This window comes from Odocoileus virginianus, chromosome 6 (assembly GCF_023699985.2).
Source record: "Odocoileus virginianus isolate 20LAN1187 ecotype Illinois chromosome 6, Ovbor_1.2, whole genome shotgun sequence".
NCBI lineage: Eukaryota > Metazoa > Chordata > Mammalia > Artiodactyla > Cervidae > Odocoileus > Odocoileus virginianus.
Genome location: NC_069679.1, coordinates 23,354,934 through 23,379,303, shown reverse-complemented (window position 1 = coordinate 23,379,303; position 24,370 = coordinate 23,354,934). Strand labels below are relative to the sequence as shown.

Genomic DNA, 24,370 nt, shown 5'->3' with positions numbered 1-24,370 from the left:
CAGTTGTTGACATCTCCCCTGTGACACAGCTTTCACAGGTGTGCAAAAATCATATTATAAACTTTCCAGTCAATCTTGAGTCTATTCCCCAGCTACCTCCTTTATCTAAATCTCACACAAATCCAATAATTCTCCTGCCATATTGCCTAAGGCCAGGTACCAGGCAACTAGAGACCACCCCTCTAGAGCAAAGGGCACCAATATTATGCAAACTAGCCAATTTTAGACCATTTCCCCCTTCCCTGCCTTTCCTTTCCCATAGAGAACACAATCAAGGCTCTAGGCCATGTTTTCCTCTCCTTCCTGCTTGTACCCGCTGGTGTTTCCCCATGTGCCTCTCATTTCTGGGGAATTGTAACAAGAAACTCTTTTCAGTAACACGGACCTTTCTGTATCATTACTCAGTCACCTTTATAAATTAAGACTTGTGCACAAATTGCCTAAGCACAAATAACTTATAATTCTGTGTGGTTATCTCAGAGTTTAATGTATATGTAATTCTAGAACATGATTTGTTCCTGATACTCAGCCTAAGCCAGTCTTCCTTTATTGCAGCTCAGTTCCATTGCTTCTCATCCATGAGCTCTAGGAAAGTGAGCACACAGGCAGCATCCTTGCCACACAGGGAGCCTTTGGCTGTTTCTAAAGTTCATATGACTTATTGGTAAGTCTGTGGTTTGCCTCCTCATAAATCAAAAGCTGAGATTAAGAAACACTTTCTCATCACATTATATGGTTTTTCATTTGTCTTTCCTCCTTACACTGCTCTGAGCCCTGGAAACACTGTGCTTTCCTGCTTAGCCTGGTATGAGCTGTGCTATATATTTTTTTCTGAGTGTTTACTTTAGTTATATCAGGTATGACTGATTCTGTTCTGTCCAGAAAGTTGTTTGTCTTTTGGTAGCTCCTATCACTGTTGATATCGTCATCTTTCTTTCAGAGATTCTTTCTTCTGTATCGCCCTCAGAAATCCAGGTCAGTTAGGACTTACAGGGGTGTGAGGTGGCACAGATGAGTAAACTAGACCAGGTATGACACAGTCGGGGTGATGGGGACAACGGTGAACAAATGGCCATGTGCTGTTGACTCAGCTCTTATTTCTCAGCTTTGAGCAATTACTGTCACATGAGAATTCTGTCCAGTGGTGACAAAACTTTTCAGTTTTTAAAGAGAAGTCCCAAATCTAGAATTTTAGATGGCATCTCTAGAATTTACAATATGTGAAAATGAGAAGGAAAAAAAAATTGAGTCAAATGAAAGGCAACTCATGAGCAACTGTGAGCCATTGCTTTGCTATGTTTGACCTGTGATAAATGGGAAAATCCTTCCAGACTCATTCCAGACTCATTCTTGCTTGTAGACTAAGTCACTGGACCCGGAACCTATGACTGCTGAACTCTCGGCTTTTGTTAACACTTGTCTCATATGCCATGTGATCCTAGGATCCAGCTCCTTGCTATTTCGAGGGTAAATCTGGCAATCTAATGACCTCATTCATTCTAATGGGCACTTTTGCTAGGATCTTTCCTTCCTTCTCCATTAAGATGTATATTTTATGAATGAAATTATAGAGATGATATTCTTGTAGCTCTTTTCTATAATTGAGGATTTTAAACATGTAAAAGGGTTGGAAGTCTGTAGTTGGCCAGAGGAGGGTATACAGGCACAACGATAAGTGGTTCGTTGTGTTACCTCCCTAATCACAGGTATTAGCAAGCTGCCAGTGTCCAGGGCCAGGTCTGAAAATAATCTGGATTTGCATCACTGTGTCTGTGGTTGCCATTGTTATCAGTATCAGGTTTGGGCTGACTTACAGAGGACCATTAACCAACTTTTGTCAGTTCTCCCTTAAAGTTAAGGGTGCTTCTGCTGTTGATAGGCACTGTGGTTTTGAAGGTTGTTTGTGTATGCACCTAGTAATTGGTCCCATTTGGCATCATCTACATTGCCTAAGTGCTATTTAGCATGCTTAATAAGATCCCCCTGAGCTTTTAAGACATTTAGGTGGAAGATTTAGTTTGCACAAATAGAAGAGGCAGCTGGTGAGACTTGGTCTTATGACAGGTGGAGGGGATATTTTGAGGTTTAGAAGCCCAAACCAGACTTTCTGTTCTTCTCTGCCCATTGGCCTAGAAGGCACCCACATTAAACCCACCAAGTTTTATTCAGTGAAACCAGTGAAATGTCTGCTGTTCCCATCTTCTTAGACTGCCAGCAGCATTTAACAAGAATCCAATGAGCGAGCGCCTTAGATGGCTAGTTGACCAGCTCTCTACCCCAGCTCCCTCTCAGGAATAATAAGGTTCTATGCCAGGATTGTACACATCCAACAGCCCAGCATGAGTCATTCTTTTGCCCCAGGGTCGGTTAAGATTGAATCAGTGAGTTGAGGGAAAAAAAAAATGGAACAGTGATTTGATTTCTTTTATTCCCCCTGGGAAGTAGGTTGAGGATAAGGATGAGGACAAACTCGTTTATTTTACATGCTTATTTGCAGCATTAATATATAGTCTCCTTCCACGAGTAATGTTTTGAGCACTGTTTACAGCTCTATCATTAATGAGAGGGAAGTGGGAACTGTTTCATTTCCTTTTGGGGTAATTCTTTTGAGGCTAGCACCACCGTGTGGCTAAAGTGGATACAGACATCTTTGGCTTGCGTAACAGGCCAGAACTGTGCCTCTGGCAACATGATTTTGGTATCTTCTCTCCTATTTCATCTCTTCTGAGTCATCACAGAACAGCATAGGGATATTTTTTGCAGCAGTGTTATTCAGTGCTGGGCTCTCAGGATCCTGTGCTTCCACAAAGTGACTGAACTTGCAGGAAGGTGACAGGCAAGATTCACAGAACAAATTTGTATCAGGCAGAGTGTAAATTAGACCCCTAGTCTGGGATTAGCCACTGGACTCTAAAGTGGATGGTGCCAATGTGGACTCTGTAAAAAACACCAGGGTCTGTTCTGAGGCAACTTTTGACCTTTATTACCCAAGAGGGGCAGACTGAATCAGAGGAAAGGAGGAGACATAAGACTTGGTGGTGGGGTACATAAGAATTTTACCAAACCAGATGGTTTGCCTCCTGGTGAGAACATGAGGTGCAGCTCCTTTCCTGACTCTTAGGGTAGAATGAAGAGGAGAGAAGAATACAGAGCAGTTCTACTGACTGTGGCTGTAAGTCCTGCAAGCAGGGTGGCAGTGCTGGCAAAGAGAGGAGAGAGACTTGTATCTCCATGGTGGCCTTTCCTGTGTGATGGCACCAAGATCCCTGGAGAAGGGCAAGCTTGCTTCTCCCTGAGGGGTTGTTTCTTCATTTCCAAATTGACTTGTGTGTGTGTGTTGGGATTGGGCTCTTAACAGGTGAGGGTAGGGAAAGCAGTTGCTTATAAAGAAATAGCCCCATTTAACTCCTAATAGATCACCCATCCAGTCTTTTTCTTTGTGTAGTCTCCCAACTCCAAAGAGAAAAAGTTTTACTAGCACTTCAAATGGGGAGCTGTGATTGTAGAAATTTCAGAGAGTCAAGAAAAAAATCAGGATATGCTAACTTTCCTCTCTTTGATGAACTACTAAAGTGATAGGAAATGTATAGGACAGTCCTTGCCACCCACCACTCACTACTGCCTTTATGTATCCCCTCTGCATGTATGCTCAGTTGCACAGTTGTGTCCAACTCTTTGCCACCCCATGGCCTGTAGCCCACCAGGCTCCTCTGTCCATAGGATTTCTCAGACAGGAATACTAGAGTGGGTTGCCATTTCCTACTCCAGAGGATCGAGTAGTTTGCATCCCAGGGATCGAACCTGAGTTTCTTACATCTCCGGCATTGGCCGGTGGATTCTTTACCACTGAGTCACCTGGGAAACCCATATCTCTCTTTTACTCTTTTCCGTAACTGACCTGGCTCCTACAGATGGAAACATGAATATATTTGGGATTTCAGATCAAAACAGCTTCTTGTGGCTAAGTATGGACTAATGCCAATCTGGTGGGGGCTCTTAAGGGACATGTTATGGAACTTTCCTCTGTAGAAAGCCATTTCTCAAACTTAAGTATGACCAGGAAGCTGGGTGGGCCAGCTGATATGTGAAGTGCAGATTTAGGTTCAGATTAAGATTAGAACAGAAATAAATTAATTAGAGAATAGAAAAATAGAGAAAAATCAATGAAATTAAAAGTTAGTTCTTTAGGAAGGTCAACAAAATTGACAAACTTTTAGTTAGATGACTGAAAAAAAAAAAAAAAAAAGAAATCAGATAACTACTGATATTACCAGTGAAGCTACAGAAGTAAAAAGCATTATAAGAAGATACTATTAACAATTGTACATCAACAAATTGGATAGCCTGGATGAAATGGGCAAATTCTAGAAACATAAAACCTATCAAGACTGAATCATGAAGAAATAAAAAACCTGTTCTTAGAATAGATCTTTAACAAGTAAGGAGACTGAATCAGTAATCAAAAATCTCCCAAAAAGAAGAGGCCTGGACCTGATGGCTTCACTGTTGAATTTTAACAAATACTTGAAGAAGAATGACTGCTAATCCTTCTCAAACTTTTCCAAAAATTGAAGAGGATAGAAAAGTCCTAACTCATTCTGTGAGGCCAGCTTTTTCCCTGATAGCAAAAAGCCCAGACAAAGGCATTATAAGAAAATGCCATTCATAATTTCGCTGATACCCCTCACAAAACCCCTGTGAATGATTTTCTTTTAGGGGTAAAAAAATTTAAAGACTTATCCTGAAATTCATGTGGAATTTCAAGGTAGTGGATAGCCAGAACAATTTTGAAAAAGAACAACGTAGTTGAAGGACTCACACCTCCTGATGTCAAGACTTACTACAAAGTTATGGTACTCAAAACAGTGTGGTACTGGCATGAAGACATACATATATACCAATGTACCAGAATAGAGATTCCTGGAATAAACTCTTCCATATATACTCAAATGATTTTCAACATGGATATTAAAACCATTCAATGGGGAAAGTTCAGTCTTTTCAACAAATGGTACTGTGAAAACTAGTTATCCACATGGAAAAGAATGAAGGTGGACCCTTACCTAACACCATAAACAAAATTAAATCAAAATGGCTCAAAGACCTAAACGTAAAACTATTGAATTTGTAGAAGAAAACATGAAATTATAAAACTCTAAGAAGTAAACATATGAGCAAATCTCCTTGATGTTAATCTCTTTGGAGATAACCAAGAGGAAAGAAGAGAGGTAGAAGTTTCTTCTACAATCTAAAAGTCACCAGGAGCCACTGCTATCTTTGATGCTGGCTTAGATTGCTTTTCTTACCATCCTCCATATTTCATGTACTGTTTTTTGGTTCTTTTTCTGAGGATTTCTGCAAATGTTTTCTCCTACTTACTTCTTTATTCTATAACTTAACGGCTGTTTATTTCTGATTCAGCATTGACTCAAACTGAAGAGATAACAGCTTCTTTTCTGCCAAAATTCACTTGTAAGGGTTAACAAAAGGCAACTTGTACAGGCAAATATCTATAACTATATCTGGTAGAGTTTACTGACCAGTGAAGTAAGCATGTAAGAGCAAATATTGCAGCAACACTTTTTAGAAAAATCATCTAAAATTGAATATCAGCTTTTCTTCTTTTCTGATAGTCCCTTGGTCCATTTCTACCAGCTTGGATTTCAGTGTCTCATCATTTTGTTCAGCTTTCTCTCTTTGCTGCTGCTTCTCTCAGATGTGACAAAAAAATTCATGTATTTCATTATTATGAAAAGCATTTCAGTTTTAACACTTATCACTCCCTCACAATCCACACTTTGCATAACTCAGGGTTTATTAATGTGCCCTGCTAAAAAAAGGTTCATGCGTACCAAGTGTCACCCTTTCTTCTCTCCACTTCCCCTGATAGGAGCAGGGAGAGAAATATGGCAGTTTATTTTTTTGCCAGAGCTAAGAATTATGCTTTTACCTTGGAAGACAGGAGGGTACAGTTGATTTTGATTTTAAACAATTGCAGCAGCATCTTCATTATATTATTGCCTGACTGTAAAGAGTTGGGAAATGCTAGTTTCCGAGAAGGGCCACTGAAAAATGCTCAAGAGATCTAGTTTAATCCTGCTTCTGTCACTAACTAGTTATGTGATTTGGGGAAAGTGCCTCACTGAGTCAGAATGACTAATTCCTAAATTCCTTGCCAATTTTATAAATCTGTAATTTGCCTGAGAGTCTCCCAAATTCTTCCATAAATGTAGCCATGGCTGGGATTTCCCACTTCACAGGTGGGTGAACATCCCAGCACACTGGACTATGCCTCAGCCTTTCACTGGCCAGCTGTCAGGTCAATGTCTGCTGTTAGAAACAACAGAGGTATTAGAGGCCAAACTTTGGGTCCAGACGCAGGCCCAAATTCTGGTTCTTTCAACTCAAAACTCTGATTGTTCTGTTTGCTCTCAGAACTGGCTATTTGTAAACTAGGTAGGTTGCATTTAATACAGTGATGTACATGAAATACTTAGTAAGGGGCCTTGTACATAATAAGTGCTTAATAAATGGTATTCATGATCATGAACATCATGTCTGTTATAAAGGGGCTGAGTAAATGTCATGACAAACTCTGAGTCTGCTGAGACCTTTTAAAGCTGGTGGTAGAATGTTTCTCTTCTCAGGGGGCAGAAGTCGCAGAGAAGTCTGGAAAGTGCCTGGAAGGGAAGGTATGCAGCTTGAAGCCTCCTGTGGAGCATGTCACTGAGCCCTTGTGTTTTGAGGGCTGAGCCTTCAGAACAACCTCCTGACCTCCAGATAGATGGATTCTCCAAGAGTAGGCTGACTTCCCAGACTGCGGGGATCCCTGTGGAAGTAGGGCTGATGGTAGCAGAAACTGGATCAATCTTAATCCTCTAGGAACTTAACCTTGGAAGTATGTCTGGGTACTTGAAAGGAACAAGAAAGATACAGTGTATGAAGGGTACAGGAGGTACAGCTTGAGCTCTGACACTAGGTCCTAAGCATGGTCACCCTTGACACTAAAAAATGAGACGTAACTGCATTAGCAAAATATACCACGTCAACAAGATTTTAGATTATATATATGTATGTAACCATACAGCCTAGGCTTCCCTTGTAGCTTAGTTAGTAAAGAATCTGCCTGCAAGGCAGGAAACCTGGGTTCAGTTCCTGGGTCAGGAGAAGGAAATGGCAACCCACTCTGGTATTCTTGCCTGGAGAATCCCATGGACAAAGGAATCTGGCAGGTTACAAGAGTTGGACATGACTGAGCGCCTAAGCACACAACTATACATCCTGGTTTGCTGAGACAGTCCTGTCTGATTTCTCTTGTCCTGACATAATTCTTAAGAGTGTCCTTTCCTATTATCAGATGTGGCTCCATTGAGATGATTAATTGCTTATTCAACCTGTGTAGGACACATTTCCAACAGTGACATCATGTGGCCTCAAGAAGCAATGACAGTGAACCAAAAAGTTAAAGTTCATTTCCTGCTGATGTGGAAGTCAGTGACCCCTTTGTGCTCTTGGACTTCAGAACTGTCAAGGCTCCTGATCATTTAGGAGGGTGGGAAAGTTCAAAAGGAAGCTGGCGTATATCCTGTTAATAAGGCATGTGCATGGTTCAACAATTAATTGGAAATGGTGGCTCAGTGGTAACGAATCTGCCTGCAATGCAGGAGACAAGAGTTTGATCCCGGGGTTAGGAGGATCCCCTGGAGGAGGAAACGGCAATCCACTCCAGTATTCTTGCCTGGAAAAATCCCATGGACAGAGGAGTCTGGTGGGCTACAGTCCATAGGGTTGCAAAGAGTCAGACACGACTGAAGCTACTGAGCATGACTTGACCATATTTAGGTTATCCCAAGTTTGTGAAGCAGTAAATATACCATGCGCTATTTACTTGCTTACTTCAGCCTTGGAGATCTTGGTTTTCACATATTTATACTGAGCTCTTTCCAATAGTTTATTTCAAATTATGATCTTGAAAAGCTATAGTTTTTACTGTTAGGAAGACACATGAAGTGAGCTACAGTTTTGAGTTTAATTGCCAAAGTTGTATGTTTATGTGTAAGGCTAAAACTAGTGATTAAGTCAACGTCTGCCTTTGCCTCTAGTATCCTTTTCCCCTTCTCTGAAATTCAGTGCCCCTTTTCCTTTGGGAAACACATTCCATATAGCTTACATGGGGCTGATTCCTTATCTCTTTCTTGTCCCTTTGCCTACCTTGTTCCTTTCAAGTGGTTGGACATATGGTTCATGGATTCGTGTTCGACTAATCAGAGTATTCCCATCCATTTGGCCACACTGATTATGTGACAGGGGTAGACAGTTGATCCCAACTAAGTCAATTTATCTGAACTTTCCTGCTGGAGCTATTAGAAAAGATGGTTTCATTCTGCTAAGGATGCAACTCTGGTAATATGAGCCTTAGGCTGTTGATACCATCTTCTTGCTCAATGGAAAATGCCCATTCAATGAGAAGAGAGAGAGGTGAAGCTCCAGTGACATTGTTTTCAGACTTCTGGATCCAGCCATGCCTGGAGTCCCAGATTTTTAGTTCTGTGAGGCAATACTTTTTTTGTGTGCTATCGATTTATACATTAACTTAAACTAAGGCAGTGTGTAACCAAAGAGTTCTAATATAAGTAATGAACAATCTTCTGCTTTGTAGGGATCCAGTGTCTTAAATTTTTAAGATTCACCAGAACTGATCAACTCTAATTTTGTTCAGCATTTATGATATTATTCCCCCAAATTATCTACTTTGTTTACTCTCTGGTTCTATTTAGCTTATCCGCATAGCCACAGAAATCCATTGACAGAGCTCTTTACTGGACAAGGTTAATCTTGGAAAGACAGTGCAAGGAGGTATGGTAATGAAGTAGGCAAACCTCAAGGGAAAAACTGAAGAAAAACTCTTCCCTCCACAAGTTCCGTGTCTCCTAGTCTATGGACTCAGATGCTACTTGTCTTCTTTTGCTCAAGGATATTTCTTGGGGGTCAGTGGGGTAACATGTCCTCTGTCTCAAGTGTGAGAGATGGGAAGAGGAAACATCTTAGCTTCCACAAGATGTTCCTGCTCAGTATCTTGGGCAGTATGTTGACAAAGAGATCTGGATTTATAAAACTTATATGGAACAACAAGTAGCCCAGCAGTCTGATGAAAAACAGGGTGGTGAAAAAGAAATATTGAAAAATCCTGGAAAGAGAAAGCCGAGGAACTGTTAGCTAGAGGTTAGAAAACCTGGAATAAAACAGTTATACCTAAATGCATGTCTGATTCTTTGATATTCAAATGTCTCTACTCCTAACAACCCCTTTTAAAGGCAACCTCTTCCCATATGGTCTGCCAGCTACTCTCTCTCCCATCACCATTATCTCCCATCACAATTCTCTTTCAGCATTATCACTATTTAAAGGTGTCTTGTTTTGTTTGTTTTTATTTTGGAAAATTTTTTTTGCTCCAATTTATGCTCTATTAGCAGGGTGTGTTTCTGCGGCTCCACAAGCTCTTCAACATCTGGTATTATCAGATTTTAAAGCTTTTGCCAATCAAACGTGTATAAAGTAATATATCACTATGGTCTTAGCTTGCATTTCCCTGATGAATGATGGTGCTGAACATTTGTCCATGTGTTTATTGGTTTTATGTGATTCCTCTTGCCCATTTATCTATTATGCTATTTGGGCCTTTCTTATTAATTTGTAGGAAAACTTTGTATATTCTTGATATCAATCATTTTCCATTGTGTTTATTTTGAATATTTTCCCTCTAGTTTATAACTTTCACCTGCTCTAAGGTGTTGAAGAACAAAAGTTGTTTTTTTTCAAAATTTGTTTTTAATAAAGTCTAATTTATCAACCTTTCCTTTAATTAGAATGAATGCTTTTTGTATCTTGTTTGAAGAGTTATTCTCTACCCCTTGGCCTAAAAGATACTATTTTCTACTAAATCTTTATGGTTGTTTAAAAATATGTCCACAAATTCTCTGGTACTCCTCCTTTTGAGAACTTCCTTTCCATCGGAGTATGGAATAGACTTGAATGACTTGCTTCTGAAGAATAGCATATAGATACTATTTTCTACTAAATCTTTATGGTTGTTTAAAAATGTGTCCACAAATTCTCTGGTATTCCTCCTTTTGAGAACTTCCTTTCCATCGGAGTATGGAATAGACTTGAATGACTTGCTTCTGAAGAACAGCATATCGTGGAAGTGACAGTGTGTGATTTCCTAGGCTATGTACTAAAAGCACTGCAGCTTCCTCCTTACTTTCAGGAGAAAGCCAGCTGTGAGTTTGTGAGGACACACAAGCAGCCTGCTGGAGAGGGCCTTGTTATGAGGAACTGAGACCTCCTGCCAACAACCAGCTGTGTGAGTAAGCTCCTTTGGAAATAGATCCTCTGGCCTCAGCCAAGCCTTCTAATGACTGTACTTTCAGCCAACATCTTAACTGCATCCTCATAACAGACCCTGAACTAGAACCACCCAGCTGAGTAGCTCACAGATTTCTGACGCACAGAAAATGTGAGTTGATAAAATGTTTGCTGTTTGCAGTCACTGAATTTTGGGGCAATTTGTTATGTAGCAATAGATGACTAATACTGAGTTTTATAAGCTTTTAAAAATTGATATTTACATCTTTAACTTATCTGGGCTTGATTTTTGTTATACCATATAGTAGTGATTCAATCTTATTTTTTCTCATTTAGATAACCATTTTTTCCCCCACCATATTTATCAAACAATCAATCCTTTCTTTACCCTCTGACATATAATCACTGTCATATATCAAGTTTCGGTACATACACTGTTTCTGAGCTCTTTGTTCTATTCCATTGGTTAACTTTTCTATTCCTGTGATAACACCATGCCATCATAATTACTGTAGCTTCCGAGTAAGTCTTGATATCTCAAAGGACTTGTTTCTCACTCCTTAACTCTCCTTTAAAATTGCCCAGGTCATTTTTTGACCCTTTATTCTCCCATATATGCTATATTTTATTATCATTTTATTCAATTTCATGAAAAATCTTTTGGGGAGTTTGATTGGAATTGAATTGATTTTATTCATTATTTGGAGACCATTGATATATTTATGATATTAAGACCTCCTATCCATGATTTTGGTATTCTCTTCTTTCATTCGTGTTACCTTTAATATTTCCTAATACATTTCTGTAAATTTCCTTATGGTAGTCTTGATTCCTTTTTTAACTGATTAACTGTTCTGCACTTGTGGCTTTAATATGATTGACATGAGCAAACCTCCCCTGTTTGCTTTGCTATATTACCCTCATCAAGCTGTGGCAGGCTGCATTCTGCCCCAGGACAAAAGCACTGTCCAATTCCACTCACCAGTCACAAACGGCCCCTGCCCCTCCAGTTTTCTGAAGTTTTCCTGTAGAGTTAATCTTGATGACAAGATCCATTCTAGTACAGGCTCTTGGTCAAAATGAGAATCAAAAGCTGTTCACAGTCTTCTTCCCACCACTCTCCTTGATGTTGGATACCGTATTCATGAGAAGGGTCTGGGATGACATCTCTGGGACCTTGCTTTCTTATCAGCACACATATACCAGTGTCCCAAGGATGTGCATCAGGACAAGGGGAAAGGCGTTTGCAGTTCGATGTGATAAGGTAAATCTGCTGGACTTTAGGCTACTAAATTTTCTTTAGGCTACTCTCTTTAAGGCAGATAATTTTTTTTTTTAAAGGCAGATAATTTTTATCCTAGGAGTTCACATTGGCAATTCCATGCTGGGCACTGGTTTTTGAGTTATCGGTGAAGGTGGCCTAGGAGTTCTAGGGAAAATTCTTCTAGTTGTTCTGGGAACATGTATTTAGGAATATTGGAATATGTATTACTTCACTTATCTGGTATGAAGGAGTATCCCTCTTAAGCAAATTTTCCAGACAATTGGAGCTGGCCTTTAAGCACTAATAATTTTATGTTAACCGTTTTGATGGGAATCTTTCTAACTCACATTTCATACCACTTTAAATTTATGTTTCTCTATGCCTTCTTAAACATATTAAACATAATTTGACCTTTTCTTAAAAATGAAGGGGCTTCAATACTAATTTTACTTTGCAATCACGGTGATTCCCTAAGGGCTGATATCCACTCAGTTGTTTGAATTTTGAGTTCTTATTTGTATTAACAAGATTTTTGAGCAGTTATTGTGTGCTGGATACTATTAGGTGCTATCTCTTTTTCACAATCATTTTCTCTCCCTTTTATCTGTTGTTAGGCAGTGGTATCCTTGCATTTAGAAATTCTCTCCCTATTTTTATTTTTCACATTAAGAGGTAGTATGCTGATATAGCAAAGTTTAAGGGAAGCATATCTCACGCAATAGTGTAAAAACCCAATCATCATGATTATGAACCACAGAAGGATCTCCCCATTTCTAATCTACTGATGTTACTGGAAAACCAGACGCATCAAACTAGTTGAAAGTGTTAAAGGGAAAAAGGAGTAAGAAGAGACTTACCACATCTCTTCTAGGTGATAAGATTCCTGTTTCTAATTACTGCTAGGCCACTAGCTTCTAATACTGGAAAGTTGAGATTAGTAATCACCTTCAGACAAGGAAGTCATAGCATTGACTGAGAAATGCAGTCATTGTTGACTTGACTCTATGTGTATGTGTGGTTGTATGTCTAGACTTTGCTCTCTGCCAGAGTAGCTAAGTAGAACTCCTAGTTTTCTGGGAAGTTTACTCAAAGATATTTACTTACCTTTTATAGAACCCTGCTTTCTTCTTTTGGAGAGAGTTATCCTAGGAGAGGAAAGGACAGTGATAAATAAACAATTTCTGAAGGCTATTATCACTGCCAAATAATAGCCATTGAGCTGTTAATTAAATGTTATTTTAGATAAAATTTTAACAGATTTTTTTCATACGCATAAGGAGATGAAATTTTCAAAGTCAAATATATGTGGGTATATATGGATGTGTGTGTGTGTGCTCAGTCCTTCAGTCATGTCGGACTGTTTGCGACCCCATAGACTGCAGCCCGCCAGTCTCTCTGTCTATGGGATTTTTCAGGCAAGGATACAGGAGTGGGTTGCCATTTCCTCCTCCAGGGGATCTTCCAGATCCAGGGATTGAATTCGTGTCTCCTGCATTGGCAGGCGGATTCTTTAACACTGAGCCACCTGGGAAACCCATATATATATATGTATATATATATATATATATATATACACATATATATATACATACACATATATATGTAACTGCATCACCTTTTTATATTCTGATAGTAAAGAAAGAAGACATAGAAAGGGAAGGTCATACAGCTAGTAAGTGGCAGGACCAGGCCTGGATCCCAGGTCCTCTGAGTCCACTTTCTGGGCTGTCTCAATTATACCCTTACCTTTGGATTAGCCAGTGACCCTTAGAGAAGGTTATAGGCTATACAAACCACACAAACATAGTCTAAGAGATAAAATTTGAAAGCTATAAAAATGTAAAGATTAAGATATACTCTGGATTTCTATGACATTTCTCTTCCAAATGTTTTCTCAGTTATTTTCCTTTTAACTTCTTTGTGAGATAAAAAGGAAGAGGAATTATGATCACATTTTAAAACTGTGGAAATAGGCTTGCTGAATTGGAATTAGAAGGTAGCTTTCTGGGTTACAAAGTCGATTCTACAGTTTGAGTGAGATTAAGTGGCTTGCTAGCTGGTCACCTGCTCAGGTAGCCTCTTCACAGGGATTGCTCAAACCTCTTAGGTCATTGAACCATCTCATGGTACTCTCATAATCCTAATGAAGACAACCCTATTGTTTCTCTGATAGGTGGCCAGAAGGAATAATTTAATGAACCACTGGGATTAGATGATGGGACATATTGGGGAACATGCCAAGCTTGGTTCTAGAGAGGTGGACTTCATTTATTTCAGGAGTTTGGCTTGCTGAATGGAGTACATAAGCTTGGGACCAGAAAAACCTGTATGACTACAGTCATACAGTCTAATAAATATTCAAACATCTGGAGGACTTCAAGGATAATAGTCAATTGTTGATATTTGCTTTTAAAGAAGAGATGACTTCTCCTCTCTATGATTATAAAGACTGTATATCTCAACAATATAAAATTCCTGATGAATGTCAGCCTTGGTTCTAGGGAAGTATAAATTACAACTCAAGTCCAGTAAGATTTATCTATGTTTGCTGCCATAAGATACCAAGCAGGCCCAGAGGTCTGGTGCTTTGTGTCCATATCTGTTTCCTTCAGACCTTTGCATGTGTGCTGGTAGCATCATGATGTTAAAGCTGTACAAACATGAAAGCTGTATCATAAAGAGACAATCGCTTCCTATGTTTTAACTCATAGGCCAACTCTGGTTAGGTGGTAATAGATGCCCTTAGCATTCTGTGCGGTGAAAGATTCAGGACCATGCTGGGATCATCAGGAAAGAGTGCTGTGATTGGTGCAGAGCAGTGGCGAATATATTGACCTTTTCTCCATAGAGTGCACCCTCAGTTACTGTTCCTTCTCGCTTCCATTCTAAACTCTCTCTGCTCTTGGACCGGTTTCTTTGAGAACACATCATTTGCATGGCTGTAGGAGGGAAAACAGTTGTTCTAATGTCCTCTTGGTTTAGGTTGAAGTGCTTTGAAGTTACATCTAGTACTGTTCTTGGAAAATGCACATGGGAAGATTGATAGATGTTTGGTGGCTTATAGTAATTTTAGAAACTCCTTTGAAAGGCAATGATGCTGAAGAAGCTGAAGATGGAGTGGGTACTTACCTTGTTATTTTGGCTGTTATACTTTTTGCTTGTGGAGTTCATGCACATAACTTTTGACCTAGGGGGAAAAGAACCGAGACAGACACAGATTGGATAAAGTGCACACGGAGATTCATACTATATGGCGGTTATTTTAAAAATAGTTTTATATTCTAACACTATGTTGTCCACTATTGTAGCCATTTGCTACATGCAGCTATTCAAATTAATTAAAAAATAATTTCCTCAGTCATATTACCTGTTTTTCAAGTACTCAGTAAATGGCTTAGTGGATACTTAATAGACAGCATATAAATTCTTGTTGAATAGTCTTAGTTTAGAAACTTAGCAGTCAAGCCATACCTAGTGCTCAGGAAGGATTTTGGGAGACTTGAAGGTGTCCTTTAAGGGTGAGAGCCTCTGGGTCCCAGTGCCTTGGACACCAGGCCACCATGTGTGCCTGCTTATTTAGAGGCTTTATGCAGTTTGGGTCTCTTTCTCTTCACCCTAAGATTCCAAAATATTTAATAAATAGAGATACTTCTTGACTAAATTAGGATTTAACTTCTAAAGAGGGTCAAGAAATTGAAGTGAAGTTTTTGATTTAAACTGAAGAATTTAAGTGTCTCCCAGGGAGCTCAGTGGTTAAGAATCTGCCTGCTAATGCAGAAGACATAGATTCGATCCCTGGGCTGGGAAGATCCCCTGGAGGAGGAAATGGAAGTCCACTTCAGTATTCTTGCCTGGGAAATCCCATGAACAGAGGAACCTGGAGGGCTACAGTCCATAGAATCTCAAAAGAGTCGGACACAGCTTAACAACTAAACAACAAAGAGTTAAACTCTTTGGACAAACTTAAGGAGTCTTTTTTGGGGGGAGGCTTTTATTTATGTTTAATATAGTATAATAGTATACAGTTTGATTTTCATAATATGATAGCCTTAGCGGGTGTCTGGAGGTTAGTGTCATACCTGTCCCATATGGTTTAATTTCTGTATATTTGAGGTAAGTGAGGATGGTATTAATTATAAGGCCTTTTCTGTGAAATATAAGACATGCTCTGCTTATCAAGGTGCCTGACCACTAGCCCTTTGTAAGGCATATGTTCCTGGCCTTAATATAAACCCAAATAATTGGTAATGTGATAAAGTTAGGAAGGGAGATGCATTTCTAGATTCTTTTAAGAAAGCTGGGAAAAGGACCTGTATTTTAAATTTGGTTTATTGCAATCATATTGTGTATACACTTGAAAATGGTGCTGTTTTTAAAAATTGTGTATTTATACAGTAACATTATATGAATTCGTTTATCTTGCCTTAAAAAAAAAAATAAAGTTGGTGTAGTGTAGGGGGAGTTGACCTGATCACTATGGAGGGGGAAGATATGTGGTGTCAGGGCTCATGCAATTCCAAATTGGAATTAGTCAGAGAGATGTTTGCTCTGACCCAGGCTGAGATGGAGTTACCACTAAAACCAGGATGTTCCTTTGTTTGCCAAAGCTCACACTTCTCTCTCAAGGAATCGAGTTTCTAGTTCTTCTTGTATTTTCTTCAAAGTTTCCTGGTACTTCTTCAAAGAGAAATAAAGGAAAGCACAGTTACTAATTAAAGCCCTGTGCGTTTCCTAATCATAATAAACACACATTATTACACTGTAACATAGATGTTTGGTATTCCCACTGCCACTTTTCCTCCTTCCTAGCCTTCACTCCATCATTACTGATCTCTCACCACATTTCACCATTGGACAGGCCCCTGGGAATAATAGGGATTATAAGTAGGAAAAGTGCTCATCATTAAGTTAAAGGCACTAGGGGCTGGGAGACCAGGGAAGTAAAAGAATGATATTGGTGATGGAGTGTCAAGAACTCTAAAGTCCCCTTGGAGTGACACCTTGAAGAGTTAAAATTATTCCAGATGGTCTTCTCTGAAAAACCTATTTCCATTTCACCATGTACCCGAACAAACCCTTTGCTATCTCTTTACTGAGAGGCTGTACCTTTATGCAGAAAGCTTGATCTTCACAGAGCTGGGCCACAAATGCATAGTCTTCTATTACCTGGGAAGCCAAAATTTATTAGTCTTAAATTTTCTCAGGGAATTTCTGTAAGAACAATAGTATACTTGTTTCCTCCTGTGTACAAGACCCTAAATGTAGGCTTCTAGTTTTTCTAAATATGTTTTTTGTACATAAAAACTAATTTTCTGAGGATATACTTTATAGTCCCATGGAGATTATTTGGGGATAGTTGGGAGAAGAATAGATACTAATTTGTGGAAAATAGACATTATGAAATGTATCCTGTAAAAATGTTAAATAGAAGGTAACCTAGAATACTATATTCATCCATCCCATGTAGTTTTGGAAGTAGAACATTATTATAACTCAATCATTTGAAGAATGTGTTAGATTGCCGGACCAAGAATCACATTTCCCTTCCTATGGGAGAAGTAACATTGATGTTTGTGGTTACCTTGGCCAGCTTCTTCTCTTGGTCCACACAGGAAGCTTCCAGTTGTTGTAACTTAACCTATAGACAGGAAAAGAGGCTGGTAACTCAGCAAGGCAAAAGCAGAATTTCATTCTGAAATGTTATCACAAAGTTTATCTCACAGGTGGTTGAAGTGCGTCAGGCACATTTCAGATATCTCTTTGATGGAGAGCAGTCAAACCATCCTGTGCGGCTGCCTGGTGAATCCACTGAGCACCCATCAGTGCTCCCTTCGCTCTTAAACTTCAGTTCTTAGCTTCCTTCTTCCTTAGCTATTTCTCTTAGAAAAACTCACTCTTGGAAATGTCACTGTCCCCTTTGCATTTATGTATTCATTACTCAGTCCTTTCTCCCCACCCCCCCCCCCACCCCCCCCCCCGTATTCCTCTTTTCCTTCCTTGAATATTTGATGAAAGCCATTTTATATCAGCCACTCCACTGGAATGACAGGGAAAGGGCGAGGGGAGTACTGAGGGTACAGTGATGAGCAGGATTGAAGGCTCTCTGCTTCGCAGAGTTGGCATTCTAGGTGGGGGACATAGCAAGTCAACATGATCAGGATAAGTGCTGTGAGAGAAATAAAAACAAGAGTGCTGAGAGTAAGTGATGGAGTAAGAGCGATTATAGGTGGTTTATGAAGGTCTCTCCCATGATACTTGAGTTGAAGTCTAAATGAAAATATTAGCCAAATGGAGATCTGGAGGAAATATGTTCCATGCAGAGGTTATAACAAGGGCCAAGACCGTGAACTTTGGTGTGGATGAGGAAGTTATATGGCTGTCCATAGGGTCGCAAAGAGTCAGACACAACTGAAGCGACTTAGCACGCATATAATCACCTTACTTAAGTAAAACTCACTAGATACTTGTATGACCAATTTAGTGATTTCTTTTCCTAGACTGGATCCCGTGATAGGATATGTAAATTTCCCAGCATACAGTAGATTTACAGATCCTAGCTCTGTCTATGAATTCATACACATACCTTAGCCAGACTCTTAAATAGTCACTTTAAAATTATGGGATTTCAGGTTTTAGCTGTCCAAAAAAGGGAAAGATTAGTTTATATATACAATTTCACTCAATTTTCAAACTGTGGTTGGGAGGGACTGATTAAATTGCCCTTCATATACCACACTAAGTACTGGGGCCAGGATTTAAATTAGAGACTTCAGCTGCCTCCAGTGTAACGTATGTATTTGTGTTTCTGCTCTTCCTCATGGAAGAAAGAACAAAATATATGGCTTCAGAGCAAAATTCCTGACTAAGAGCAGAGGAAAATTCAGCACTAAATGGTCCAGGCTTATGCCTGACATGGGTAAAACTACAAAGAATTTATCTCAACTTTGACAGTTGTTTCAACTTAAAGGCTTGTTTCCTGTTCACATAGTCCAAACCCATTCAAGATTGCTTTTCCATTTACCTTTGACTCTTCTGGGGTTCCCTTTAGGTTGTCTTGTTCACACTTTGTTGCCTTTTGAGATTTCCTTGTAAGCTACAGTTTCAAATAAAAAAATTCAATTGCAGATAAAAAATACATCCAATAAAAAAAAAGACAAAGACATTCTCTGGTGTGTGTGGGCTGGTAATTTGGCCTTGACAAAAGCTGTCAGGAGATGGTCCCTTGGTGGACACTTGGTGCCCTTGAAAACATTTTTATTCTACCTCCAATTTCTTCTCACTAGTCTTGGTCATCAAAGCTAGATCTGCTCAAGACATGGGTACTTTTCCAAACTCCTAATCCATGCTAGGTTACTCAGGGCTGCAGACCTGGGTCAGAAAGCGCGGTAAACATAGGAAGCCCACTGTATTCTGAGCAGCAGTTAAGATAAAGGGTATGTCTCGATGAAGAAAAGGGAATCCTTAAGAATTAAGTGTTTTTAAAAGTCTATGTTGAAAGTAAAATTAATTCTCACTACAAAGTTTCCAGCCAATCACTTCCAGAATGTCTATTGGAATCCTTATAACACAATGAAGAACCCACTGTATCACTGAATACCCTGAATACCCCACCCATTTCTTTCATCTGATACTTGTAGGGAAGATCGGTGGAATTTATTTATGTTATCGGGCTAAGTTTCAGGAGAGTAGTTCCCACCCCAGCACAGGCTGGTCTGACACGTGGAATCCCCTATGATCACTTTTGTTCCCTTGCCTCTCTGATGACTGTGGATGCAGCGGGAACACTGGGGAACACAAGAATCCTATCCCACCTTTCTTTCAAGTTCTGCTATGTTGTGGACCAGGGTCTCATTCTTCCTTTCCTGTTGAGAGAAAAAAGCAGAGTGTAAGTGGGCATGTGCATATCATCATCTTTTTTTTTTTTCAGTTGATTGTTCTCCATTTTACTCTAGTGATTTTTCCTGCAGGAATTCTATCTTACTGCATAATGTCAGGTTAGGAATCTGTGGTTTGATCTCAATACATACCTGCCAACTTACCAGGGACAGAGATGCCCACACACAGGGCTTTCCAGTACTAAATATTACCAAAGAAACCCTAACCTCCACACATTCCTTTCTGTGGATGGTCACATCCTGCCACAGCTTTTCAGTTGACTACATATTGTATGTAAAAAGGGGAGACTATCTCATTCTTTGGAAGGACTGATGGTGAAACTGAAGCTCCAACACTGTGGCCACCTGAGGTTAAGAACTGACTCATTGGAAAAGACCTTGACACTGGGAAAGGTTAAGGGTAAGGGGAGTAGGGGGCGACAGAGAATGAGATGGTTGGATGGCATCACCAACTCAATGGACATGAGTTTGAGCAAACTCCTGGAGATAGTGAAGGGCAGGGAAGCCCAGTGTGCTGCAGTTCATGGAGTTAAAAAGAATCAGACATGACTGAGCAACTCAACAACAACAGCAGCTTATCTCATGGTTGATGAGAGACAGGATAATGAATGTAACCTGTCAAATAGCACTTCCCAGTTTCTTGCTTACCAGTCTGGCAGTTTCTTCTTCCACCTCTTGCAAGGCTCTTTCCCTTTCCATCGTGGCACTGTTCTCCTTCTCCCACTCCTCATCCTCTGCCAGGTCCCTGGTCTGAGTGATCTCATTTTCCAACCTGGATGACAGGCACACACTGTGAGGAACTCAGCAGTTTCAAGGGTACCTCAGTGACCGTAAATATGAATCTCAAGTTGGAACCCCTTCTTTCCTGGATTCTTAGACTCAGAATCACTTTCAAGGCAGGAAAAGTAAGATTCCTCTAATTCCAAATCAAATACCTCAGTGTTCTTTCAACTCAGGTAAATATCACCCAATTTTTTAGGAATCTCCTTGAAACTTGCTGTAGTTCGGGTTTGAGCTGTAGAGAAATGCCAAAGAATGAAGGAGACACTTTGCTGTACAAGATTTAGATATCTAGAACAAACTGGAAAATTCAGTTTTGTCCCTTTTTTCCCATCCCATCCTCTGGACTGAGTACTTTCCACATGGAACCCCAGCACTCACCTCTGAATCTCATCTTCTTTCTCGTGGATTTTGACAAGAAGGTCCTGATTTGCTTCATCTATTCTCTGCATATCCCTTTCAAGGTCCATATTCAAACTGTTAATGTTCTTCTTTGACTGGGCCAATCTGAAGATTTCCACTTTCTCTGGCCTATAGACTCAGTCCCCAAAATGAACAAGGGCCAGTTATTTTAAGGTCAGTAATCTTTGGACTAAAGGGCATATCTAAAAGGCGTTAAATTCATTAACCTGGCTATTTCTGGGAACATAGCTTTCCATTTTCATTCTTAGGAAATTATATTTCTTAATCATGCTCTACAGTTTGTTTCAGTAAGTCTCAACTTGGTTAGCAAGGGAGGTTTTTCTTGGCTTTCTCAGCCAAAGTGCTTGATATACTAGTGCACCTCTACTTTGGTTCCAGAAGTCTTGCTTCCTTAAACAGCCTTCTGCACTGGTTTCTCAGACAAATTGTTCACAGAATCTGCTCATGCAATCCACTTTTCTTAAGTACTTTTATCCAGGTAGCTGGCACATTCCTAATGATTGGGCCTGGCCTCATGCAGAGGCACAAGTGATTTTCACTGGCAGGGAGAGCTTCAGTCTTTCCCTTCCTCCTTATCTCAAAACTTCTGCTCCAGTGCCTACTACAAAGCTTGAAAAATGACAGTCACTCCATTAAGTTAACGGATGTGATCCATGCATACGCTTTTAAGAATGCAAACATCTTTTTGAAGAAAATTTGAATAAAATAAAGGTTAACACTAGCGTGGTCTAGAAAGGGTACCTGGCACATGGGAAGCTCTCAGTAAACTTTTCTTTTTCTTGTATCAATTAAGTAGTTGGCTTTTTAAATAATTAGCCATAAATAAGTTAGTGAGGCAGAGAGATTTTTGAGTAAGAATGAGGGATGATTTTGGAAAAGGAAGTCCTACCTTGGAAGGACTTTAAAATAGCTATCACTTAGAAAGGAAAACTTATAAAAGCTGTCCCTTCAGGAGGGCACAAAGTCCTTGGGGCGGAATGCAGTGGGGGATGGATAGATAGTAGATGGGGAGAGAGAGAGGAAAACTAGGACATGAAGCAAGACATCAGCAGCGGGCCTTCTTCATACCTTGGTCCTTGGATGTGGCTTTGTGTAATTAGGGTTACTTACTCATAATCTAGCTGATCTTCCTTTTGTTCTTCCATTGTAGATTTCCCTAAAATATCATAGAAATGCTTAGAGCCCCCAAATACAGAAACAAAATTAACTGGTTTCTTCCCACCAACTTCATGTTTTGGCCATGACAAAATTCAGCCTTTTGGTTTTCTGCTCATGATCTGATTATGCCTCAGTAAGGATGCAGTGAGGATACAGTATGTACTGGATATTTTAGCATATATCCTGCTAGCAGATATATTCGGAGATAGTTCACCTACACAAAATCCTTTGAATCAATAGTTATAAATTGTTAAGTCCCTTTCTGCTCCAGGCCCAGCTGCTTTCCTAAAGAGCTCATGGACATGGGTGTAGGTGTATAACTTCTCCAAAAAGTAATCTCTGTGCTCTCTAGCCTAGTGTCTGCAGGAATCTCCAGATATTAAGATCTTAGTATTAAATAGATCTCAGAAAAACCAAGCAGAAGTAAATAATTTGGCTTGCTGTGCCTCCTTGATTTCCCCTTTATCTCCATTTCTTCCATAAACCCCACCTCCCTTCTGATGTGTATGGTCTTCCTGATTCTGCCCTAGGCAGTTAGCTGCTGAAGCGTCAAATCTTTCCCCAGTGGAACTGTGCAATAGATTCTCAGAACCTTCATGACTCTGCTGTTGACATGGGGAGGGCGGAGCAGCATGTCACAGTGGGTTGGGTGGCAACGGTTTCTCACCACCTCTGGAGACTGCAGAACCTAGCTGGGTGTGTGTGTTTCATGGTCATGTCTTCCCTTTGGCAGCAGTAGTTGAATGGATCTGATTTCTGGGCCGTATGAAGGCGGCAGCCCCTGTTTTTTACTTCTCTGGCAGATTGTGCTCTCTCACTGCCCAAGTGTAGCTGATATAGAAAGTCTGAGTCCTAAGGCCAGCAGTCTAATCCCATCATGTAGCCAACTAACTGCTCATGCATTTGACAAACTGAACCCCTTTGTAGTCCAAGCACTGTTCTAAGCATTAGAGAGACAGAGTATGCTAAATAGTCAAGACACTTGCCCTCATGGAGTTTACATTCTAGGGCAGGGGTCCCCAACCTCTGGGATGTAATGCCTGATGATCTGAGGTAGAGCTGATGTAATAATAATAGGAATAAAGTGCACAATAAATGTAATGCCTTTAATCATCCTGAAACCATTCGCCCCACCCTTGTCCATAGAAAAATTGTCTTCCATGAAACTGGTTCCTGGTGTCAGAAGTTTTGGGGACTGCTGTTCTAAGAGGGGTGTGTGTGTGGGGTAGTAATAACACAAACAACAAAATAAAGGAGCAAATTAATTTTATTTGGTATGACAAAAGAGAAAAATGCTGGAAGGAAACATAAATGGGTGACGGGGATGAGACGAAATGTAGTGTGTTTATATGTGTGGGAGGGAAGCTGTTACAGTTGGAAACCGGGTGGTGCAGCTGAGCACCTCCAAACCTGGAGGTGTGGGTGTAGCTGCATTAAGAGGGCTAGTGAATGGGAGACCTGAGGTTGTGCTGGAGTGGACACAGAACCCAGAGACCCCACATGGGCAATAGTAAAGGTCATGGTCATCCGGAGCATGGGCCAGCATGCATCCTGAAAGGCCAGCAGACCTAGGAGCAACAAGCAGAGGTATGAAGACCCAAAGCTCCTCCTTCAGTCCACCTCAAGAATACACAGCTTTCCCCTGCACCTGCCACTCTCCAGGGAAAGAGGAGAGCTCTAGAGAAGGAGAATCTCCCCAGACTGAGAAATTACCTGAAGGATTTTTAACTAAGAAAAGTCTATGGTATCTTGAATTGGTCCTATTGAATCCTTTCTGCCAACTTAAGGAGTCAGAGCTAAAGGGGAAGATAAGATCATTTGCAGAATATAAAGAATATACTTCTGCACAGCTAGGTATGTACGTTTTGACCAGATTCTGCACCATTTGTGACTTTGTGTGTGTGAATCATGGAAACCTAGGAAGTTTTGGATCTCGACTTAATAAGGACTGCATTGAGTTGATTTGTGGGCCAGAGTGACTTCTTAACATACTGTAGTTTCTAATAAACTATTTGTAAAATTAATGGCCTTTGATGACCCCCATTACCATCTCCCTTCTTCCTGAAAAAAGGCATTTCTTTGCTTTATGAAGCTGTACACAGAAGAGTAATTAAGTAACAATTCAGGCCAATGGCCTCTCCCAGGAATTAATGGTAGAGAGAGTTCATTAACCCCAGCTAGTTATGGCTTCTCCAGGAAATGCCCTGGACCAAGGTTATTGTAACTATTAATGGATTGGATAGGGACTTTGACTGAGATAAAAATAAAGCTCTATCTCTTTCTTGGGGAGCTTTTCTCCTTGAGGGGTTACCAAAGGCAAGCCTGTAGGAGCAACAGAACCCCAAGCTTGGGGCCTGTGTGGGATGAGGACAACAGATTGCTATAGGGAGAACTGCTAAATCAAGGTAAAAACAGGGCCTTGGGGGCAAATTAAGGTCCTTGATATAATCCTTCTTGCTCTTCAGGAGGTGGCTTGATTAATGCC

At 40.2% G+C, this 24,370-nt stretch overlaps 1 protein-coding gene and 1 non-coding gene across 9 annotated transcripts; both read right to left on the bottom strand.

Annotated features, from left to right (window-relative positions):
- Positions 1–2,959: 2,959 nt before the first annotated feature.
- Positions 2,960–22,508, bottom strand: TMCO5A (transmembrane and coiled-coil domains 5A). 8 transcript variants are annotated; one of them, XM_020891439.2, is made up of 12 exons: positions 22,376–22,508; positions 21,838–21,883; positions 20,686–20,835; positions 20,173–20,296; positions 19,441–19,491; positions 18,651–18,722; positions 17,211–17,267; positions 16,736–16,795; positions 16,242–16,306; positions 14,759–14,816; positions 12,734–12,774; positions 2,960–3,199 (listed from the first exon to the last, which is right to left on the bottom strand). In XM_020891439.2, the coding sequence occupies exons 2-12, from the start codon at positions 21,870–21,872 to the stop codon at positions 3,118–3,120; spliced, it is 795 nt and encodes a 264-aa protein (XP_020747098.1). In that variant the 5' UTR covers positions 21,873–21,883; positions 22,376–22,508; the 3' UTR covers positions 2,960–3,117. The 8 variants fall into 8 exon arrangements, 7 of the variants coding, with proteins under 7 accessions (XP_020747098.1, XP_020747095.1, XP_020747093.1 ...); XM_020891436.2 differs by lacking the exon at positions 2,960–3,199 and adding an exon at positions 8,800–9,187 and having other exon boundaries at positions 20,686–20,842; positions 22,376–22,493; XM_020891434.2 differs by lacking the exon at positions 2,960–3,199 and adding an exon at positions 8,800–9,187 and having other exon boundaries at positions 22,376–22,493.
- LOC139035803 (small nucleolar RNA U13) lies at positions 12,288–12,392 on the bottom strand. The gene has a single exon (XR_011488513.1). It is a non-coding gene; the product is annotated as a small nucleolar RNA U13 (small nucleolar RNA).
- Positions 22,509–24,370: the final 1,862 nt, after the last annotated feature.

What these genes read in the sequence shown, in the direction of transcription:
- TMCO5A (XM_020891434.2), bottom strand. Translation starts at nt 21,872, where the DNA reads ATGGAAGAACAAAAGGAAGATCAGCTAGATTATGA. An exon ending in GAACCCCAGAAGAGTCAAAG is followed by an intron (nt 17,268 to 18,650) that starts GTAAATGGAAAA and finishes TCCTGTCTATAG; the next exon opens with GTTAAGTTACAACAACTGGA. An exon ending in AAGAGAAGAAGCTGGCCAAG is followed by an intron (nt 16,796 to 17,210) that starts GTAACCACAAAC and finishes TTGGCTTCCCAG; the next exon opens with GTAATAGAAGACTATGCATT.